At 42.5% G+C, this 22,684-nt stretch overlaps 1 protein-coding gene across 3 annotated transcripts in view; it reads right to left on the reverse strand.

Annotated features, from left to right (window-relative positions):
- The window catches only part of ARPP21 (cAMP regulated phosphoprotein 21), a 422,740-nt gene that overhangs the window by 82,499 nt on the left and 317,557 nt on the right, over positions 1 to 22,684 (reverse strand). For all 3 annotated transcript variants that reach the window (XM_065665400.1, XM_065665399.1, XM_065665398.1), the window contains 9 exons: positions 15,773 to 15,941; positions 14,230 to 14,435; positions 13,799 to 13,840; positions 13,359 to 13,400; positions 12,356 to 12,445; positions 8,538 to 8,688; positions 7,205 to 7,283; positions 5,848 to 5,907; positions 4,932 to 5,072 (listed from right to left, as the gene is read on the reverse strand). In XM_065665400.1, the coding sequence (XP_065521472.1) occupies positions 4,932 to 5,072; positions 5,848 to 5,907; positions 7,205 to 7,283; positions 8,538 to 8,688; positions 12,356 to 12,445; positions 13,359 to 13,400; positions 13,799 to 13,840; positions 14,230 to 14,397 (773 nt within the window). In that variant the 5' untranslated portion in view covers positions 14,398 to 14,435; positions 15,773 to 15,941. The remainder of the gene's footprint in view (positions 1 to 4,931; positions 5,073 to 5,847; positions 5,908 to 7,204; positions 7,284 to 8,537; positions 8,689 to 12,355; positions 12,446 to 13,358; positions 13,401 to 13,798; positions 13,841 to 14,229; positions 14,436 to 15,772; positions 15,942 to 22,684) is intronic.

Below are 22,684 nucleotides of genomic sequence, written 5' to 3' on the forward strand. Positions count from 1 at the left end.
AGAGACGCATGCGTTCAGGTATGCAGGCGTAACTACCACCATACACCTAGATAAAAAAGAGCCATGACAAGTTGTGTGTGGAAAACGTCCCATCTTTCCCATCAGCAAAGAACTGCTTAAAGAAACCGAACTGACACTGGATATGTGATCCAGTCAAGGGATAAGCATACTTTTCTGCATGCTCCAAAGGCTGTAACAGTCAGCATCTCAAGGAAATCTTCTTGGCACTTCAGCTAACAAACATTTCTAGATAATATTCCTTATGGAACCTGCCAGCGTTCAGTGAATGCCATGTTAGTGGCATGCATGTAGGATCCTTATCTTAAGGTGGGGAAATGAGCACAGTACACCTCTATTGGCATAGACATTACCTACAGCAAGATCCTCGCTTAATGGAAACCCAAAGAGAATTTTGCTTGCATTTCAAACCACCCTTCCATAGAGGAAACAGAATAATACAGCTTCCGTGTTGTAACTATGAAGGTCCTATAGGTTATCCAAAGGATATACTGTATACTATGCCTCCTTCTGCTGATACAGTTATAGCTTATAAGGAGCCCTTGCAATACATATCCCATCTGAGTACTCCCAAAGTTTTGGATGTATCTCAATGGCACCAGAAAAACCTTTTGACTGGGCCAGTATTATATTAACACATATTAACAGAGTAGGAAGAAAATTAGGTATTACAAGGATCATAACTCACGATGCTCTTGAAGAAAAATTAGTCATAACTGAAGATGAGTATAAAGTTCATAATAGGTGTGTTACACCCTCAGAATGTATGAAAATGTCTAACCACAACCATTATATATCATCAGCAGTGCACCACTCCACCTTCTCAACTCTGACGAGCCCTGTCACTCATACTGATACAAAAATGCACATGAATGCACATGTGGGCTGTGGTACAGACATACTTGTCCCACGGATGATGATCTCAACTAAATGAAAACCCTTTCCATTTACCAAGCACACCAAACACACTTCCCCTGTATTTCTTCACCTATCTACAGATAATGAGATGAATGAATCTGACTGAACCAATATACATAATAATATGACTATGAAGAGTGCTGCAAAAAATTTCTTAAGTACTTCCAGTTGTTTGATAGGAATCGATAGGCTCCAGTTTATGATGCCCCATCTAACATACTGCCTCAATTCCAAACTTCTGCCTATATCATATTTCACTGCCTTAAGTTCCCCTTATGTTTCTGTGTATCTTTAGATAGATGACAGGCAGACACAGGTGACAGGCAAATGCACATTACAATGGTGACACAAGAGCCGTTTCATACTGAACCAAGCAGACGTCCCATTTTAAGCTGTATTTGAGCTCTTTGACTATAAACCCAAAGCAACAACAACAAAATCCTGCCTCATTTTCTGACGAGCTTCTCTCGTGTATACTGCTGAGATTTCAATGGGTGGGCAATTCAGGCAGGACCTTTGTCATTACAGATACGAGACCACGAAAAATTACATTTACGTTCTTTTTCTTCGCCTTAATCTCAAAAATCATACAGAAAGATAATGCTTTTAAAATCTACTGTTCTGTAATGACAGAGAGGACAGAGACTTCGCTTTATGAAGGCTAACAAACATTCGGGCACTGGAGGTCATCTCTGTGCTTTAAAATTTCATTTCACAAAAAAAAAGCTTATAAAACACACATCCCAATAAACTTCAATAGGCACCTTAGAGCGAGCTGATCAATGCCCTTCAGATGGCTAAATTGCCACTGTGGTCTGAGTGGACTGTTAAGAGACACTTCACTGAGAGTTCACAGAAGCTACAGGGTTGCAATCCCACAGAGATTCGGGTCCTGATGTATTTTTACCATCATCTACCCCTCTCTCTAAAGCAGCATGGGTGGCCAGACAAGCCACAGCCCCTCCTTCCAGCTGCAACCTCTTCAATAAGCCCTTTCTCCAATACCAGCCCCCTGAAAAGCAGGTACTTGACAGGCACAGGTATATAGGAGTGGATATACGTCGCCCTAGAATGGCAAATTGATGAAAGAAATTAAATGCTCTAATGCCCTGCTTGACAGAGCCTATTGCACCTCGAAGGCAGCATTACCAAATCTTCCCAACCACCCATTCATCTCAAAGCTAAGCTATTCACTCTTCCGACCCTTGTACCTGCAGGCAGCAAGATGTGCGCTGAACAGAACAAATGCACTTCATTGCCTGGAGGCAGGGGCCAACCCAGGGTCTGCAAGCATCAGCAGAGATGCGACACGAACTCTCAGCCATAGAAAAAAGGCCACAAGCTGCTTATTCAACCCACACAGTGACTCCACAGAGCCATATGTTCTTCCCAGATACACACACACACACACAAGTCCCAGCCTGTGCAGGCTTTATGAATTCTTGAGCATGCAAGAATATTCCTGCCTCTCCCCAGCGTACAGCTGAAGTACTTTGGAAACCATATGCCATAAAGAGGAAATCTCTTGTCAAAACGCAGACCTTCAGGACACCTGTCTATGGAGCCTCTCCATAAATTCACATCGAACTGCCAAGGCTCAGGCTTGCGGCACAGCATGACCACCTTGAACAGTGTTTCAGCGGCTCTCCAGATCCTCCGGTATTCTGGGTACTGCCCAAGAAGTAATTAATAGAGTCAACACGCTCCTGGGATTTGGTGTTGATTCTGAACCCACAAAATTGCCCCTGTGAGTAGTGAAACGCACGACACATAAAATCCCGCCGGCCACTTCCAGATGTAGGACTTCATGTTTGCTGCAGACACCAAAATCTCATCAGCTCTTATTCAAGCAGGATAATAACAATCTGTTTCATGTCAGAGCCATGTTCAAAAAAACATGCCATCTCCTCTGGTTATGGGAAGAAAGAGCTGCTTCTACAAAGCTTTATTTTACAGTAGTATCAAAAGAACACACTGGAAGCACCACGCTGCAATGAGAGCTTCGCATAATGCAGTTGCCTACCACCAAATCACTGCAGACGGGAAAGAACCTGCAGCTTGTGCAGTGCTTACAAAACCGCTGAGATCAACAGAGGGGCAAAGCCCTGCGCTTTGTTTCTGGAAGATCTACACAGGAATGGTGTCAGAATCGATTGTCTGGCCCGGTGCCTCACCTCCACAGCTAAAAGGGTCCTTTGGTCCACTATACCCCTGCAGTGTCCTGCCTGCTGAGCTTGCCAGGTCATGCCTGGTAAAGAGCCTTGATTGCTCATCCCCACCACGCAAGAAGCCTCAGCTTCACTAGAACACTTGGAGACAGTTCTGACTGTTGAAAACAACTTCAGGGTCCTCTCCTGTAGCACCGCACAAGCACTTCCAGCAGCGCTTCCAGCACTCCCTATCCCTGCGATGCACAGCCACACAACCCAGAGAGGCATTATCAGATATCAAAGTGATATGATCACATTATCAGGCCAACCAGAAGAAGGCGGTGCTGTGAGGAGTGAGCTGTAGCAGTTGGTGCACTACGGAGGTGACAGAGATGTGCAGGGAAAAGGAAAGGCTGCGGAGAGGAACGCCTAAAAAGCTTACAAATATGATCGATTGGGTTTTGTTTAAGAGCAAATGTTTCTTTTTCCCCCCCTAATTTACAGCTAAAAAATGAACACCGGTTTGCTGCGCACCCAGCTTTTTCTTATCCATACCCAAACACAGTCCTTGGCAAGGGGCAGGTATCACCAGACCCTGAGGCTAAGCCTTCGCAGCCTGAGCGTTAGTTTTATCGAGCTACTGTAATTCTCTTGACAACTGCAAATCACACTGTTGGTGCATGCTTTATTCCGACCTTTAAAAACATTAAGGCTCAAGTGTCGTTTCCCAGGGAAAGCCCATGAAAAGGATCTAAAATAAATTGTCCATGATCTAAAATTTACTTAATAGACATGGAACATATTCAGCACTCGGTGAAAGAACAAGTACCAATGTGTTTAGCTTGGGGCTCGATCCTGCAATATTAGCTACTGCTTCCAGCCTTTTACATGAGAGGCTGATACCATTTAAAAGAATACTCTCTGCAACAGTATCTAAGCAACTCACCTAACTATTGGACATGTAAATGAAATAAATGGTTTTATTTCCCCTACTAACCGAATACAGGAAGTACACAATCTTCAAATGGGGCTTTCCTGTTGCAACGCTTTGGTATCACCAAAACTTCATTACCCAGCTGTAGTTATTTCCTCTCCATTCATAGTTTATAGGTAAAGGGGGACAGGAGGGCTCTGGTTTCCGTGATGGTTCATACACACGTGGCACTGAGCAGAAGTGATACTGGTTAGATGAGGACACACCACTGCATCTTGGCTGAATTAGCCGGGGAACTTGGTAAGGAGCTTTTGCTAGCTTGCTACAGGTCCATGGAGGACAGCATAAAGCATGCCAGCACACGTTGAGCCTGCCAGGAATTCCGCAATGCCTTTGAACCATCAGAAGGAATTTGTACCCACAGCACCTCTGTGGTCAAACAATGAGGTTTGGAGAGAAAATGAAGTAGAACCAGGAGGGCAGAAGAGGAGAAAAAGGGAGTGGATGGTGGTGGAGGGGACCCAAATCCTAAATAAGCAGGTTGGGCAGAAAATTACTCTTGAAGCAGGGAGAGTCAGAACAAGGGAAGAGGCAACCTTCCAAATATATTTGGGCTATTTAGGAACATAGCCATATGGTATTAGGCGACATGTACAGCAACAAGCTCATTTCTGTACCAGTGGCACTGAGGTGTCAGGGAACAAACTGGATTGATTTCCCCCTTTGCACCTTTATATCCTTAAATAACCTCACAGCGAGCCCCGCTGCCCCCTCCCACCCTAGAAAGCGATAAACAGCACTCCTCTTGCTACAAAAATCAATAGTAACAGTAAAGCAAATGCACGCAGCCATGGTACAAACCAGCTCTTGTGAAAGGGAACAAGTTAAAACACAACAGCGCTGCTACTTACATTCTGGTATTGCTGGTCTTGTTGATGATGACGGATTTCCCAGTCTGATCCACATTGTGGTCCATCCCAAAGTAAGCTGCCACTCTGTGCACCAACATCCTCTGGTAGGACGACATCTGAGGGAACTTTTTATAGTGATTACTGGAAAAAGAAAACAAATCACATTGATAACGACACTCCCCCTGAGCTATAATAAAACGAGAAGAGCAACACATTCAATAGTTCTGTGGACAGAAATCTAACCGAAAACTTGTCCTTTGTGCATCTACATCTGAATCTTTGCTACAAGGCGGCAGAAAAAAAAGAAAGGGACTACTTTTTGAATGTCTAATAAGGGCACTTCCATGTGCTGCACCGAGACAAAGCTCACGCTTCATGGTATCACCAGTGTTCTGTCTATTGGGAAGAGCTTGTCTCCTGACCCCATGCATGCACTGCACAAACAACCCTGCAGATGTGAGAGACACTGGCTGCAGCTCTCTGCCTTTCCCCCAAAGGGCAGACGCAGGGCGATGCTGAAAACGTCTAGCTTGGCAAACACTCCTTTTTTTCTCTCTTATTGACAAAAATGCTTATTTCCCACCAGCATTTCTCCTCTGCCATTATCCTGACACATTTCATTATACAGAGCACATGGTAGCAAGAAACCCTCTACCCAAGTTCAGTTCTATTTTACAGTGATTTAGAATAAAGTGCACACAAGGAAACCCATGGGGCAGTGTATCTGATCATCCTCTGCACTGAAAGCTTCAATTATATTTTTGGACCTAAAAGAGCAGGGCCGGTGCAATTACAACATCATGAAAAGCAAAGGGTATCTCCTGTATTTTAAGCGGCACCACCACGTATTAGGAAGTAAAAGCCTGACGTGGTCCGCATGTGTGCCTTCAGAACCAAGCGTGAAAAGTCGACTTACTTGTTGTCACTAATAAAATCAATAATTTCCTGCTCCATTTTCAAGAGAATCATTCTGTCCCTGTCAAAGAGAAAAGCAAGGATTTGTAGCATCAACTACCAATAGACATTACAGATGAAAAAATGAATGTATCAATGCTCATAAGGCAACTGCGCAAGTGCTGAAGCCATCCTGATTCAAAATGAAAGATGCTTTGCCCTGGCCCATGTGGAGAAGGTCGCTGCCTGCTTTTGCTGACATACGGGACCGGTTTAGATCTTTCTGAAGCTCAGTTATGGTCTGAGAGTGCTTCCAGCCACACCAGGCTGTGAGCAGTGACTGCAAAGTAAGACTCTGACTGCTATGGACTGCTTTGCTCCTTTTTCACCTTTTTGTTTGCTGGAGGTTTCCAGCTCACCCAGCTCTTGGTGGATGAGAAGAGCTGTTACCCACAGCAACTTCCAACATTTTGTCTGAGACACATCTTCCAGGAGGCACTGATCTGCAGGTGAGAAGACTGGGCATACCTAACACAGATAGAGAGCACAGTACAGAACACCTTCGGACTTTGGCTTCCCACGAGGCAATGATGCAGCGCTCCTCAGTCAAAATGCTCTGGTTTCAACTGGAAGGGCTCAGATGTTCCTTTTTCTCCTTCTTTTCTGCCAAAAACATCCCCAAATTTCCACACACCCATTTTTTCCTAAGCTCGCAGAGTTCATCATTCCTTAGCTCCTCTGAACAGTCTCACTTTGTGCAGATGAACCAACTTGAGGACCCTCAGTCATCTCTACAAGAGGTTATGCAAGCTGTTAGGTACCCAGTTATCCCTAGCTCTCCTATCACTGCAGAATCACGTGGTACCTATTTAACAGGTCCAGTTGAAATGAATGTTGAAAATAAACATATAAAATCGGTAGATATCCTTCCTTAAGACATTTAGAGGCAAATTTAACAATGACATAAGCTTGTTGATCCAAACGGAAACCATGGGAATACCAAGAACAGGAACTGGCACTGTGCACAGAAATATAATTGTGTACAGCACTGCCAAAAGAAAGGTACTTTATATTCATACTCAAATCTCCCAGTGATATGGCAATAACATGTTACTGCTAACATCAAGCAGAGCTATGGGCAAGAGGTAAGGACAAAGACCAGATGTTGCTGAAACTGAAGTGAAGCAATGGGTGACTGAACGGGAGAGGAGGAGTTGATGACTTTCTATAGCTTTTTGCTCAGTTAACAGCTTACTTCCTTTACATTTTCTTTCATAACCATCTCCAGAACTAATAAAACACAGCACACAGCTACGGGAGCTCCAAGACTGCCCAGCTATCATTTCAGGAGTGCCAGCTCTAACGCAGAAAATACCTACCTGGGGTTATTCTTTAACGTGTTAATGAGAAACTCGTGCAGATCTATGCCTGTTGAGTCTGTATACTCTTGACTGCAATCTGAAAGATAAAAACCAAACATCCCCCTCTCATTTATTTCATCTCAGCAGTTATGATTAAGCCATGCTATAAATCAAAATCCATTTTCCAGCAACAATCTGAGAGCGTATGCTTGGGAAGAAAATGCTCATTTGGAGTTCAGCCAAGGAAGGTCTTTGCTTGGGAGCATGGGGTGGACTTCCACAGTTCCTCTGTGCCGCTCTACTGTGAACATGGCACCAAAACCAGACACCAGCAGAAACCTCTGGTCATTGGAAAAGCATGGGAAACCTTCAGTGCCACTCAAGACTCTGCAAAATTCTTCCTTTAAACTACTAAAGAAAATCTGATCAAATAAGAAAAAAAAAACCCCCACCTTTTATTCATCAGTGTCTCTTTGAATCACTTAATAAATGCGGTACATGTGGCAAAGGAGGCATCCCGCCAGCACGGATTTTATTTGCATTGACAGGCTGAAATCCAGTCACGCCTGAGAGTGGGTGGGTAGGAGGGATGTGTGACAGTAGGCAGAATCAGTTTCTCAGCCTTGCTGTATCACCCGACTCAAAGGCACACACAGATCCTCACGCTGGTGCGAGCTGCGAGAGCTCCATTGAAGCCAAGTGACAATTCGCACCAGCTGCGGATCCACACCCAGGTTAGCAATGATTATTTCTGGAGAGGTTACATCGCACCTTCACACCATGGGCTCATAAAGAGATTTTGGGTCTCTTTTAAACACCAAATTTAGACACAACATCTTTTCTGAACTGGTCTTAGTAGGTGATAACAGTAGACTGCAATGCAGGTCAACCGTCACGAGTGGATTTCCTTATCGCATTTAAGAGAAATTCTCTATCTTCCCCACAGTGAAGAAGATTACTCTCTATTTGCACTGCACAATTGACATGCCAATATGTTATCAATGGGGAAAAAAGTGCATCAGTTTTGCACTTACCTTATTATAGAATCAAACATACATTACCTTATACAATCCCGTTTACATATATAGGTGTCTATACCAACGCAGTTAAGTATTCAGAGGAATGATTTTACATTAAGTTAATAGTCTCTGACACCAAACCTCAATTTGAAAGGTTTCTTCACTCTCAGAATGTGATGTTTGTATGTAAAACACTCATGCATGCACATTCCAGGTTCTGAATCTTCTCACTGTATGAAAGCACTTCTATGTATTTATACATAATAAGGAAACGCAAGCTTACAGAAACATACCAGCAGTAATTATAACAGTATGAATATCTTTAAGTTCACCTTTTGATAACATTCTCATCTTGGTTTTTTCACTGTTTTTATCTTTGTCTTTATTTCTTTCCTTCTCTTTTTCTTTCTCGGACTCATCTTTACTAGATTTATCTTCTTCTTGCAAGCTAGGAAAACTTGAAAGGTGTAGCTGGATTGATTCCTGTTGGGAAAAAGAGAAAGATAAAATTCAGGGGCAGATTCAGAAAGCTTCCCATGGCTCCCAACCTGCAGAGATTTGTATTTAACGAGGTGTAAATGTAACTAGAAAAGCTGAAGCCAGATACATTTCTTTCCTATTTGACAAGCGATTGCTTTTTTCCAGGAGAATAATGATGTTTTCAATGCCAGATTCCAGTGGCGAGTGTATTTCTTCCCTCGTATTTGAATACTATCAAATTTTAGTCCACCTCTATTAAAGGCACCATATTGTTCTACACTTGAGTACTTCTCACTAGAATTAAGACTTGTAACAGTGACATTCATTTTAGATGGGCTTTAAGTCTAATTTAATTAATACTACACGTTAGGTGATGATCGATGGACGGATGTCTGAAAAATAGAACTTTTTCGCCCCTCACTAGAAGTCCTGCATGCTCGCATGAGCTGCTCTGGACACTGCAGTATGAGTTAGACTGAGCTATTGAGCTCAGATAGCAAAGGAACGCCTAAAAATTATAACTCAGTTGTATGCAAGAAGGCTTGCTACCTGATCAGGTACTTTAAATACCAAGGCATGTGCAGGCGTGCCTTTACAAAAGGCATGAAATGTGCCCTGTGATTTTCAAACAAGTTGTGCGAAGTGAACTTCTCCAAGGCATCACAAGCATGATCGTCAAAAATGCAGTATTTCAGAGCCTCCGAGTCCCTTTGAAAGCATGCTCTGGCTTTCCAAAGCTAATTAAAATTGAGAATTCAAGCTGGTTTGCATTTTCTGATTTGCTTTAAAGAAGTTGTTCCCCACTTAAACCTTTACTCTATACTGGCTCTGCTTTAACAAAACGCAACTTGTTTTCTTCTGCAGTTACCACGGCATTATTCAGATATTCCAAGAAAAACCAGTCTGGTTGGTGAAAACCGAAGGAAGCATACTGTGTGGTCATGTGCTTGTGGAGAAAAAGATGGACAAAATAACACTATATGCTTAAGTAGTGTCAAAACGCTCGCTTGAATTAAGCTGTCCCAAAACTCACTGATAATTCAGTATTCCTTAATAGAGTCCTGCGTGCCTGATAATTATTCTTTTTGGGCATCACCTTAATGAGAACCAAATTCAGCAACACTGGAGAAAATCCAGTTTCTTGAATGCTAGTAAATCCCTTTCTTCATAAGCTTTCAATGAATACTAGCATACCAAAATACCAACACAGCATTCTAAAGGGGTTGGGTTTGTTTTTAAGCAACCAGACCATTATGAATTCAAAAGATGCTTTCAATCAGTCATTATTACAAATATTATGTTTCTGAATCTTCCTGCAACTACAAATCAGCCACCACAACACATGGAAGACAAGCTCCTCACAGAACGAGAGCAGCATAAACATGCCACGGGAAGACAGAAATTCATCAATTCTCATCAAGTGACTTTTGTGTGAGGTTTGAATGTGGCACAAAAGACTCGAGATGAAAAGCGCTGTAAAAGAGAAACAAAGCCCTAGAGCCAAAATTTATCCTGACCTACTACCCTTCATTCCTACTCCTGGTAGTTTTAGCTGACAGCATCAGAAAAAAATGGAGCCTACAGAGGGCAAGAGTGGGAACTCTTGGTCATTAGAGGCAAGGATCACAGGATACAGAAAACAGTGTTTGCTAACCTGCTTGGTTGCACTTGGAGGACTAAGGTTATGCCTGCTTTCTTTCACTTCAAATGGCAGTTCTATTTCTCACTCAAACAACAAACTTTGGATCAATCCCTGGCAAAAGACCCCAGAGGATAACTCCGATTCCTGCACTGCCTGGAGCAGAGCTTTTCAAAACAGGAGAAAAATGTAACTGGCCATGCTGTTCCCAGGATATTAATCCTAACCTGACAGTGTCCATTAAAATGCACTTAGGAAAGGAAAAACAAGACTTTACAGATAAGCACACAGAGGAACATACAGTAGCTACTGTCTTACATGTAACATATTACTTGTATATAGGCACTAGATGAAACACACAAAAAGGCTGCCGCGTCGTGAAAGCAAAGCTACTATATATTTTCTTAGATTTTTATTGATTTTTTTTCTCAATAATAAAATACAATGTTAATAAATACATTGATACAAGGTAAATATAGTGAACAACAAAATAAATGTTCAAATTGCAATAATACACTTCTTGGTCAATAGTTTAACATGAAAGGCAACATTCCTTTTAAGTAAGGACATAGTGAACCATCAGGTAAGCGTTCAAGATCAAGTAATACAGGTAAACAAGTCTTTTCCCTATACAGGAAAATGAAGGCAAGTGTTCAAATATAAATACAAACATCAAGTCTGCAGTACAATCCATACTCAGTCGTTCTGGCAATGTACCGTACATTCTCTGGTAATCAGTTCCCTGTGCTTTGTAAACCATTAAGATAAAAATAATAATGAAAAAAATAAAGAAAGAAAATCCAAACCGAATCATAAACCACCATGCGCTGCTTAATACAATCTCGTGATGCTATTCTCCTTTTCATTCCCCATCAAACAATAGAAAATACAAATGAAAGCAGAACAAAAGCCACACATCTTGAGGAACGCGAGTTGAGCAGAAAGCGGATACCTACAACAGAACAACTGATAAAATAACCTGCCCGTCTGCTGCATAAGCATCATTGTAGAGCAGTAGAACATCTACGCGTCCCCCTGCTAAACAACCTGGTTTTTTGGTCTTTAAAAAAAAAACAATAAATTAAAAAAATAGAAAAATCTCTCCATGCTTCTGAGCCAAGAGGAGAGCTGGATTTGTTCCATTTCAAGTCAATAGAAGAACAGTGAGGAAGTACACTTAGATGTGATATTTTGTTTTTGTGCTAAGCTCACAACAAGTCACTTGCTCAAGCTCTCTCGATGGTTGATCTCATTTGCACATAAACAGCTCATATATTATAGGCAGTGCTCTTAATAGTTAGCTTTGGGTTCTTTTAATCCTTGCCCTTACCAGGCAAGCAAAGAGTATTTGAGGCTTTTCCTTTTTGCTTTTTGGGTTATTTTTTGCAGTTGGCCTACAAAGACTGCCACCAGTCTGAGGGGAGGGGTGCAGGGGACAGAACTCTGCCAGCTGCTGGGAATACACCACTACCAGCACAGATAAAAACTCATATACACGCTTTTTGATACCGGGAAATCTACACCAAGAGTTCAGAAAACAAGTGCCACTCAGGAGGAGGCATCCTCAGCTCTACCAAGGTATTTCCGAGAGCAAAGCACCTGTGCATTATGTGTGCAGGGGGACACTGATATGAACTGGAGTCTCAGAGGAACCAGAAACCAGAGCATATTCATAACTGTATCTGGTGCAGCCTCGAAAGAGATAACCTTAGAGGAAAGATCATATTAATATTCTGATTGTTACTACTTTTTAATTTTAGAATCTGAATTCTTTTGAATTCTTTTCCATTTGGTGAAATTTTCAGGGGGTCTGGAAAAAAAAGCAAACAACACCCTGTGATACGGTATAAAACTAAGATTTCAAAATAAAATTCACGCTAAACCAGATAACTTCATAAAGACACATTCATTGTCGGACGTAATTTCCCCCCTCCCAAGAAAGACATTGTTAAACGCCCAATTAAGTAACACAATCATGCAACTGAACATAGACATCAACCATGCAGCTAAGGGCAATGACTGCAAGCGTACCTGATTGTCATGAAGATTCTCCGCTGCCGGGCGCGGGGATGACTCCTCACACACAGCAAGGCTCCGGACAAGTTTCCCTTTAGCTCCTGACTGAATGAGAGAGAGAGAAAACAAACCAGAGAGCACTGCTACTGACCCCAAGTCACATCAGCTGCACCCCTCAGCTCTCCCTAAGCACCCCAAATAACAACTCCCCACTGAGCCAACAAAACTGGGTCTGCCTTCGATGCACACAGAAGAGGATTCCAAGCAGCAAGTCATATGCCACACAGGGGAGGTGGTGGGTTTCAGTTTTGCTCTTAATAAATTTTGACTATGGTTCACCCACTTCCACCAAAAACTAACAGTGAAGAATAGATAATCCAATACTGAAGACAATTTAACCTTCAGTACTTTCGTACTTCAGTATTTGAACTCCAAGGTTCCTTTTGTAATCTGGGGTTTGGTTAGTTTGTATGCTTGCTTGCTCGGCCTCCCCCCCCATCTTCTTCTAGGAGGATTATATCCAAGGAACTTGGACAATAAAATGGGCAAGCTTTACGGATCTACACTTGGAAAACCAAAAAGTTTCTAGGGGTTTTTTGCTCCTAACAGCTCATTCCTGCCCCGCTTAGGGAGCTACTCAGTCTCTGCTTCTTCACGTCAAGATTAGTCCATTAAAATAAGATTCAAACAAAAACATTAATTACTAAAGCACAAGCAACAAGCTTTTCCCTTCCCCAGTGGATACAGAAGCACACATCCCATGCTGTCTAACACAAGTGCACAGCGAGCCAGGCAGCATAAAAGTACAATGGATAGAGAGGAGCCTGACACGTTTTATCTAGCAGAAGTCCTTTGTGCAATGACATTATGGGGTTAGGCGAAGGAAAAGGACCACAAAAAACAACCACAAACCAGCACACACGTGATAAAAGGCCATCATTTCAACGGCAGACAGATGTTTGATCGACTTTCTTTAGCCTACCAAGGCATGTAATGCCAAACAGGGACCGACCCTTACCTTGGATCTCTTTTTCTGCTGGTTCTGATTTCCGCCTCGTTTCTGGGGATAACAAAAAAAGAAAGCAGTTATCATTTCGGTGGAAAATACGCCCGACAAGAGCATGACCAATAAAGAAAGACACTAAATCACTCCGAAATAATACTTTAATCAGCTGATGCTGCAAAAATAACTCTCCCAAACCCAGTTTGGAAAGCAGGGAAAACCAAGAATCAGCTCTGCTCACTTAATTCATTTTAAGAACAGCCATAAGCAAAAGCCACACCGCAGGGTGTTCTGTAATTTTGCATATAATAAAAAGGTAAGAAAAGGCATACTTCAGTAAATGCTCCCCCTCTCCAAATTCCTCTTAAATTGCAGTCTCTCCCTTTATTCTTCTATTTGTTTGAGCAAAAAGGAATAAACCCCCCCCATCCGATAAAGTCTTCTTAGCAAATTACCTTCTTAGGCTTTGCATAACAACTTTTTGTTGGCAGTAACACCTACAAACCAAACCACACATTAAGTAATTATTCAGTATTATTACCTGTAAAGTCACGAGATCAAGGTAGTTTTCTGCATCCCCAAAGTGGGAAAACAGTCAAATATTTCACCAAGCTCTAACACAGGCGTCTAGCAATTAACTTCTCAAACCTTAACAACATGGACAGCAGCCTAAAGAGCTTGAAAGGTATAACAAATAACAGTATTTATTTTATGGGGAGATAAAAGGGCCCAAAAGAAAAATAAATGATTAAAACCATAAAATAAAAGGGTCTCAAAATTATAACAGAGAAACCAGGGGAATTGTAGGCAATGAAAGACCACAGAAATGGAAAGGCAACGGTAACACACTGACATCTAATGTGCCCATTCACTATTCTTGTCTTACCTGCAGCTCTGTCTTGCCATCACTCAGCTTCTCCTCCTTCTCGTCCACTTCTGAGCTTTCAGATTTAGTAAGGATACAGTTGTCCGGGTTTGCCTCCAAGATGGCAGTCTCCTGCTCCTTCGCAGCTTCCTCTGCTGTCTCCTGGTTCAATTTGCCTTGCTCAGACATTCTTCCAGACAGAAATTAAAACAACAAGATTTGGTGACCTGAAAGGTCAAGATACCACGACACGAACACACACACAGAAAGAACACTGGAGGTGAATTTTCCCTTGAATTCCCAAGTAATTTCATTTCCTCTGACGAACAAATCAAAACATGCAGCTCAGGAGCTGAGAGACACATATACATGTTCCGGTTGAAGAGCTGTACTGAAATGACAATAGCGCCTAATGTGGGTTTTGTACATGGTAGAAGCCCATGGTGCTCACTACCAGTTTAAAACCCCATAGAACTTGAAGAGGTAATAATTCCATGTAAATATGAAATCTAAATTTGGCAATAAAGCTCTCGGAGTCAAAGCTTTCAGGCATCAAATTGACAGCTCCATTATTAAAATCCTAAGCCTCTTCCCAAGCCCCACGTTACTCTCCAGTACTATGAAAATCCTGCAGGAAGCCCTTGGCAGGTATTTCTAATGAAGATATCTTCACGGAACCGCATTTACTCTCAGCTCACAATGGGTTGTTGTACAGAAGCTTTAAAGGCTTTTCAAAGTTAAAGCCTATTATTATTTTCTCTCTCTTTCTCTCCCCCAGCTCCCTCTTGAAGCCTCCCCCACTGATCAATTGTCAAGCAAGGCTCATGAATTATTTAACTTTTCTTTCCCCATCCATTTGGCTTAAGCAGTATCTTCAGGAAAAACAAGTGCAGTTGCGAGAGGGAGTTATTTCAGAAAGGGTCTCTTGCAATACCTCGCTGCTTCTCAGCAATGAAACAGCGGCTATGAAACAAAGCCACACTTGGCCACGTTTCTTTTCGCAGCCTGTAATTAACATTCAACAGGTCTGATAACACTTACCTTCATTTTTAAGTAACAAAAAATACGACACACCAAGTTTTACAAACTCACACCTTCCAATTTTTGCTCTTGCTTTGAATTTGTAAGCAAACAACGATAATAAAACCTTCCCTACATCATCTTTCCATTTGAGAAGGGCTGTGGGTTTCACAAGAAATGAAGCCACATGGGTCATAAATGAACCAACCGAACTCTGAAGCTCACAATTTAGCTCGCAGCAAGGCAAGTCAAGCTTCAAGTGGTTCTCCTCCTCCCACCGCCCTCCCCAGGAAGTCCCATGGCATTGGCTACTCTGCAGTTACTACCGAGACTTGGATGCCTTTGCTAAGAAGTCATGAATGGCAAGACCTGAACCTTGTCTGTTAAATAAATAACCCTTCCTTTGTTAATGATTTCCGCCAAGAAACGCACACGCATGCACAAGTTCTTCACGTTACCCCATGCCTCATCTGCATGCTTACATAGGGTTCACAAAACCAATTGCCCTTCACAGTTTATCAGCTGCACCAAAGAAGCCCTTTACCTGAAAGTCTGCTATAATTCCCACTGTCTTCCTATTGTCTTCTGTTGCTCTTCGCTGGTTAAGTCCACACAAGTGATCAATGACAACGTGAGTCCCATGTCCCCATTAACAGTTCAGAGTCCCAATCTCCATGCTGGTCCTTCAGAGAGTTTGACGGATCATAGTCAACCTGGAAAAAGATGGAAAGTAAGTAACAATGGCAACAATCATGGCACAAGGTAAGGATGCAATAGAGAGGACCAGATTTCTAACACGAATGACCAGCTTCGAGCAAATCACTTTCACAGCTTGATCCAGCTCCACCTGTCTCAAAACTGCCTGCTTCTTCTCTAATGAAGGCTAGAGCCGGCTGTTCAAGTCATAACAGCTCCTACGCAAGGAGCTAAAATTAACAATTGCATTATGCACCGAAGATTACTCACTTCAATTTTAACCTTTTTTAGTGAATTCCAACACTTTTCATTAAAAAAAGCATTTATACATATTTATATATAAGCTCATCTGTTTGCTTCAACAGAAATCAATGAGGGCTTGAGGAAAAAGGACTTGCTTGCTTTTTAACCAAGGCTTCTGCTCCAATTAGAGTTTCAATAGCCAAACACCACTGAGAAAGAAGCTGGGTGGGTGCTTTTAGAAAGTGACCTGCTTTGCTGGGATAGTGAATCGAGATGTTCCTTTCAGAAGCTCAACAGAAGTCGGAATGATCCAGAACGGGAGCACAAGAAGGAAGAAATCACATTCCCTGAGAAATGGCCATCACCAAAGCTTTCTTTCAAGGCACTGTCTTGAGGAGGAAAAAGCTCCGGGCTACGGTCTGGAAAATAAACCCGAGGGAAGAGTTGCCTCGGCAATGCAATTGATGCTGCTCATCAGATTGCGTTTGCCAGCTGAGCAGCTGATCTGACAGGAAAGGAGCATTTTGGGATGAGTCGGACTCATTTACAAGCCATGGCTGTGTGCCGAACCGCCTCAATCCAACAGGCACCTCTCCTCAAGGCTTGCACATGAATCACAGTTGAAGCAATTAGTGCAAATACACAAACCCAGCAAATAGGAGGAAACATGTATCCTTCCACTTGCGGGAAGGATATGACACAGACCCACGATTGAAAACCATCTCACTCTAACATCAGACCCCTTGTTTCTGAGGCACGTTTTCCATCCTGTGCAGCTGTAACTGCTGTACAGTATGTGGCAGCGCACTGGAACTCACCACACTGGAAGAGCTGAATTTCATGCGCCAGAAATGGAATTTAGTCTTTCGCAAACCACTCTCTCTAGGAGCTCAGGCACAGAGAGCAGCCCAGCAGGCAGCTCGATAACCTACCACCGCTACCCTTCACATTTACATACATAAAAGTATTTCTTTTCCTCAAACCACGTAATAATGTGCACAGACTAAGACAAGTCAAGCCTTCCCACTCACTTTTTGGTATATCTCAAAGGGCATTGTTGGAAATATTATCTTACTGACAAGCAGAGAATCATCATGGGAGTGGAGGAACAACATGGAAAATTCTGCCTAAGCAGATGTATTTCATGGAACCAATACACAGAGAGGAAAGAGTGAATAAACCTCCGACTGAAAGAAAAACTTCCACCATAAATGTCTTCTGTTAACCCTTTCCCTCACACTTCTAAAAAGAGATTTAGGGCAACCAAGCCATCCACAAACCAAAACCGCCAATGAAACACAGCACACGCATTACAGGTTGACCTGGGAAAAGACAGCCAGGGGACAGACCTTTGCAATCAAAGCCCTTCTAAACTAGGAAACGGGTATCTGTACCAAAATCAGGACACAGAAAAATGATTTCAGGATTCTTCAGTGTTACCATGTCCTGTGAATTAACCATTTATAAGGCAAATAAACAGAGCAAAACAAAGCCATACCAACCAATCGAAGGGTATCATATCCAGCCAGGTAAGAGACCTGCCAAGACTCCAATAAGCAGCATTAATGGTCTTGTGCCACAGATGCTTAACATAATCTTACCATGCTTTACCACAGACGTGTTTCTTCATAAACTGAGTTCTCCATGTTGTTACGCTTAAGATCTCCAATGCCAACATCATTTTTCATTGACAACGTACAAGACTGCCACTGAAGCTCAAATTAAAGCAAAAAACCTCCATAAATTTCCCCAAGAAAGCATAAGCAAGTGGAAAAGCAGCTTACAGGGTGCAGCGACCACTTTTCAGACCCACAAACAGTGCTTCTTAGGTTGATGCTCTTTAAAAATCTTTCATAATTACCTTATCAAGGGAAAACCCCCAAAGGCAGGAAGAACTGAGACATAAAGCAGCAACAGCCAAGCTCTTCACCTTCCCTCAATATAAATCTCCTCCTCCTCCTCCATTAGGCAATTTACAAGTGATGACTAATCATTTACATACTACAATACGTAAAATACACTTCTGGTTGTTTGGGTGGGTTTTCAAAGGGACTCTGGTTTCTATAAAATACTTCAGGGAGAACATAAATAGCTAAAAGGAACCAGTCAGAAAATAGCCATTGGGAGTGAGACGCTTTGATTGAAAATAGGCTGCTTCTGGGGTATCTGGTTATTCAGTGATGAAAGAACTTGTTACTATTGTCAGTCCTGCAGTGACAGCACTGCTATGGAAAAACATACTGGATTGTTCTCTTCCTTGTACATCAACGGAAACGTCAGCAATGATTTGACTGTCAAAACCTTCAGTACCAACGTGACGCAACGGGCTGAACAAATGCTCTTGTGGGTTTGATCCTCAGGTAGAAACCACAAAGCTTGTTGCTAGGTAAAGCCCACCTTCTTTATTGGCAAGTGAGCACAATTCCATAGCAGCGTTGGGATCTTGGAAGTGGTCTACAGGAGCTTGAGGCAAGATTGCAGCCCCTCATCTCTTAAAAGAACTTGAGCATCGCACGCTGAAATGCAACAGAAAATAGAGGTGCCCACCAAGCCATTTGTAGACCCACTTTGGTGGAAATATAATCTGTGTGCACAGAATTTACAAGCCCTAGCTGATCAGCACACACTGTGGGATGGAAATGGTAGGGTTTTTCTTTGCTTGCTTTATTAAGGGGATTTGCACTTTAGAAGCTGAGGGTACTACCCAGCTTGAGCAGCTACTGCCAGAGCTTAAGAAGGAGTAGAAGAAGGCACATATGGTCACATACGTTCACACAACACATACCACGCAGATTCCAAGAAAAGTCAGTGGGAAGGAATACACTTCATTTAATATGAAGGAGTTTAAAAACTATACCCAGAACTGTCAAAAAAGCACAGAACAATGAGCAAAGACATTAAAAAACCCTCCTCAATTAACATCTGATGGCTTCCCTGAGAGTACTGCACTTACCACCACAGGCAGGTAAGCCCCTTCTGTACTATGTTATCAGGAAACGTTTTGATGGTCTCAAAGGCATCACATACTGAAGCAGGAATTTTGAGGTCCTCATGCTTCCAGTAAGTTTCAACATGTTCTCTCCAAGAGAGGATAAGCAGGCTTTAAGGCCAAACAGCGTACTCTTAAGGGAGAACAAGCACCCTGTCGGAGTGAAACCCAAGGGCTTTTCTCTTCAAATAAAGCTGCTAAGCAGAGAGGTAAAATCATTTGAGCCTGAAGAGCTCCTGCAAGTGAAAACTGCCTGATGTTGCCAGTACCTACATGTCAGGATCCTGTTCATCCCACAGTGATTCTCCCCTCACGTGAATGGCTTGCAGATACAACCCATGAGCTGGGAGCTGTCAGTCATGATTTCCACCATGTGACATACACCTCATCCAGAGATATAAAGACAGCTTTGACTCATTATTGCTAACTTAACAGATTCCTGGAAACCACTGGAAACGGACTATGGCATTATCTTATCAGTACACGCAGCCAATGAGGCCAAACTCTCATGGCTTAAAGCATAAACTTCCTGTTACTCGATCTACTTAAATATTCCAGTTTCTATCATCAAGCAAACTGAACAGAATCTCAAGTTTTACACTGAAAACAAAAGCTTCAGCTCTCTGTGGTGGCTTCAAAACGAATCTTCAGGATATAAAACCTATTGTTTAAACACCCGCCTCCCCTCGAAAAACATCAAACCAACTCAAATCACCACTAACCCCCCTCAAAAGGCAAGTAAAATAAATCCCGGAGTTTTAGTTTGAACACACGACTCCTCCATTGTCAGTCCTAGACTTCAGGACCTACATCATCAGTCAGGCAGTGCTGTGTGCTCCTTCTCACTGTTTCCCATATATCCCACAGAAATACATGCATGCATTGGGAAGCTAAGTTTGCTGCTGCATATTAGCATAGCAAGGGAATAATCCATGCCAGCTCTCACACCAAAATGCTTTAGTATGGCAAAAAAACTCAATTAAAAATAAGATAACGATTAAGGCTGTGAAGTACATGGAATCCCACAAGTTCTTAAGAGACTGAAAACTAAACCTTAAAACACAAGGGAAAAAAAGTTGATTAAAAGGAAATGTTTGAAGCCGCATTTCATTTCCCACCTCCCCTTGACTTCATGTCTTCATCTCTCCATCTTCACTGCAAAAACAAGTACAGTGATTGACTACATTTTCTGTGTGTCACAGACCTCTACGGGTAAAGGGTTATGCAGGGCTCCTGTCAGCAGATCATCATAGAATCATAGAACAGTTAGGGTTGGAAAGGACCTCAAGATCATCCAGTTCCAACCCCCCTGCCATGGGCAGGGACACCTCACACTAAACCATCCCACCCAAGGCTTCATCCAACCTGGCCTTGAACACTGCCAGGGATGGAGCACTCACAACCTCCCTGGGCAACCCATTCCAGTGCCTCAGCACCCTAACAGGAAAGAATTTCCTCCTTAGATCCAATCTAAACTTCCCCTGTTTCAGTTTGAACCCGTTACCCCTTGTCCTGTCACTACAGTCCCTGACGAAGAGTCCCTCCCCAGCATCCCTATAGGCCCCCTTCAGGCACTGGAAGGCTGCTGTGAGGTATGAGATGCAGTTGTTAATACCAGAACTTTGAGGAACATGAACATTTGTGTCCAAGCAACAGCACAAAGTCCACTGGCCCACCTTGAACAGGCCAGCAAACAACCATCAGTGTCAACGGCAGTCAAATTTGATGAGAACAGGGTGGACTGGAATATACTGGAGATTTCAGACCCTAAACAACAACCAGCTGTCTCTTAAATAGAGGCGACCGGATGAAATCAGGAGAAGCATCCCAGCTGAACCCTCTACCTTGGAATAGCACTGCCTTTCCTCCCAACCTACACATGAAATCTAGCATTTGCAAACTATAGCAGGGATGAGAACAGGTCAATAACTGAAAAAAAAAGAAAAAACCCAGAACCACAGCACTTTTTTTTTTGGTGATTTGCACCCAAATTCTTCTTCTTAAAGGGGTTCTCTTTTATGGATTAACACCAATATTTTCCACTTTAGTCCCCTGTCAGAAAACCTCGTGTCAATGTCATCATCCTCGGCCAAAGAAGAATGATGATGACGTCCCCTCTAGCTTGTTATATTTCTCCAAAGCTAGAAGCTTTATCCAGGAAAATAAATACAGATGGCCTATAGGAGAGCCTGTTTTGGTTTAATACTTAAGAAAAGGCTCACAAAAATGCTCTTTTATCTGTCACGATGACCACTTGAAGTCTTCCAGGATCAACAGCCTCAACCTATGAACCTTTGAATCATCTGGCTTTCAAACACATGTGCCAAATTGTATCTCATCCCCAGACATAAACCTGACAAATTTCCCTACAATCAAAGCCATTAAACTAACTGGTCTCACTGGTAGGGGGTGGAAAACAACCGAGCGCCCATGACTCAAAACACAGACACGCAGTGCTTCCAGCCATCCTTCAATGCACACAAGTCTTGTAAAACACACGATGTAATTTTCCTCAAATCCTGTACTGAAAGCCACAGCCAACAAAGGCAATACACAATTCAAAGGGAACTGAACCTCATCTTCCCAGATAATCAGCTCTGTTTCTCAGCTATCAAAGATGATTGTATCACAAAGTCCTCTTTAGAGACTGATAGCTTTATTTTGGGATTAGAGGGGGTCTAGGGAGGATGCTTCAGTAATCTCACTGTAAGGATGCTCAAGAACCTCACTGCTTGCCAGGCCACTTTCTCCATTACCCCATTGTATATATCAAACACTTTGTACATTTTAATTCATTTGCCAATAGCCGTTCTTCATTTTAAATAACTTTCCTGATTTCTCAATAGCTCTCTCCTGTGGGAAATAACTGTACATCACCTCATTATTTACTATTAGGCTTAAAGAAACCAATTCCTTTTAATTGTCAGTTAACCAGGTATACGTTATTTCCATTACCATCTACATCTCGTTTAATTGTTATCAATTAGTCTGCTTCCACATTTCCTTCCATCTCTCTCATGCTCTCCCTCCACCAGGACCGCACTCTGTGGCAACAGACGTCCCCCCACCCATCGGTGCACAGTGGTGAATGCACTAGAGAAGCTCTGTTTTCACAAACACCAGAAGCAGTTTAAAGGCAGTGACGATGACAAGGATATCCCCGAAGGAATACTATTGTTTCAGTACGAAACGCTGATTAACAAAACAGCAGAAATGAGCCCTGGTTCCACCCCGCTCCCCAAGGGGTCTTGGCAGTGCTGAGGGCAATCAGAGCTACTGCAGAGTCTGGGAGCTGTCACAGACTGACGTGGTGGGACGGCTGATTTCCAGCACAGGCTAGATGAGATAATTAAAGCCATTTGTGGAAGGCCATGATATGCTGTTATACGTAATGAAATCCGGAAGATTATAGAGCTTACATGAATTTTAACCTGAACAAAATATATATTTGAGTTTAATGCAGATGTGCTAGAAACACGTTTTTGTTCCTCTAAGACAAGCTATCCCTACTCTTCCTTCCTTCAATAC

This window comes from Lathamus discolor, chromosome 2 (genome assembly GCF_037157495.1).
Source record: "Lathamus discolor isolate bLatDis1 chromosome 2, bLatDis1.hap1, whole genome shotgun sequence".
In the NCBI taxonomy this organism is placed as follows: Eukaryota; Metazoa; Chordata; class Aves; order Psittaciformes; family Psittacidae; genus Lathamus; species Lathamus discolor.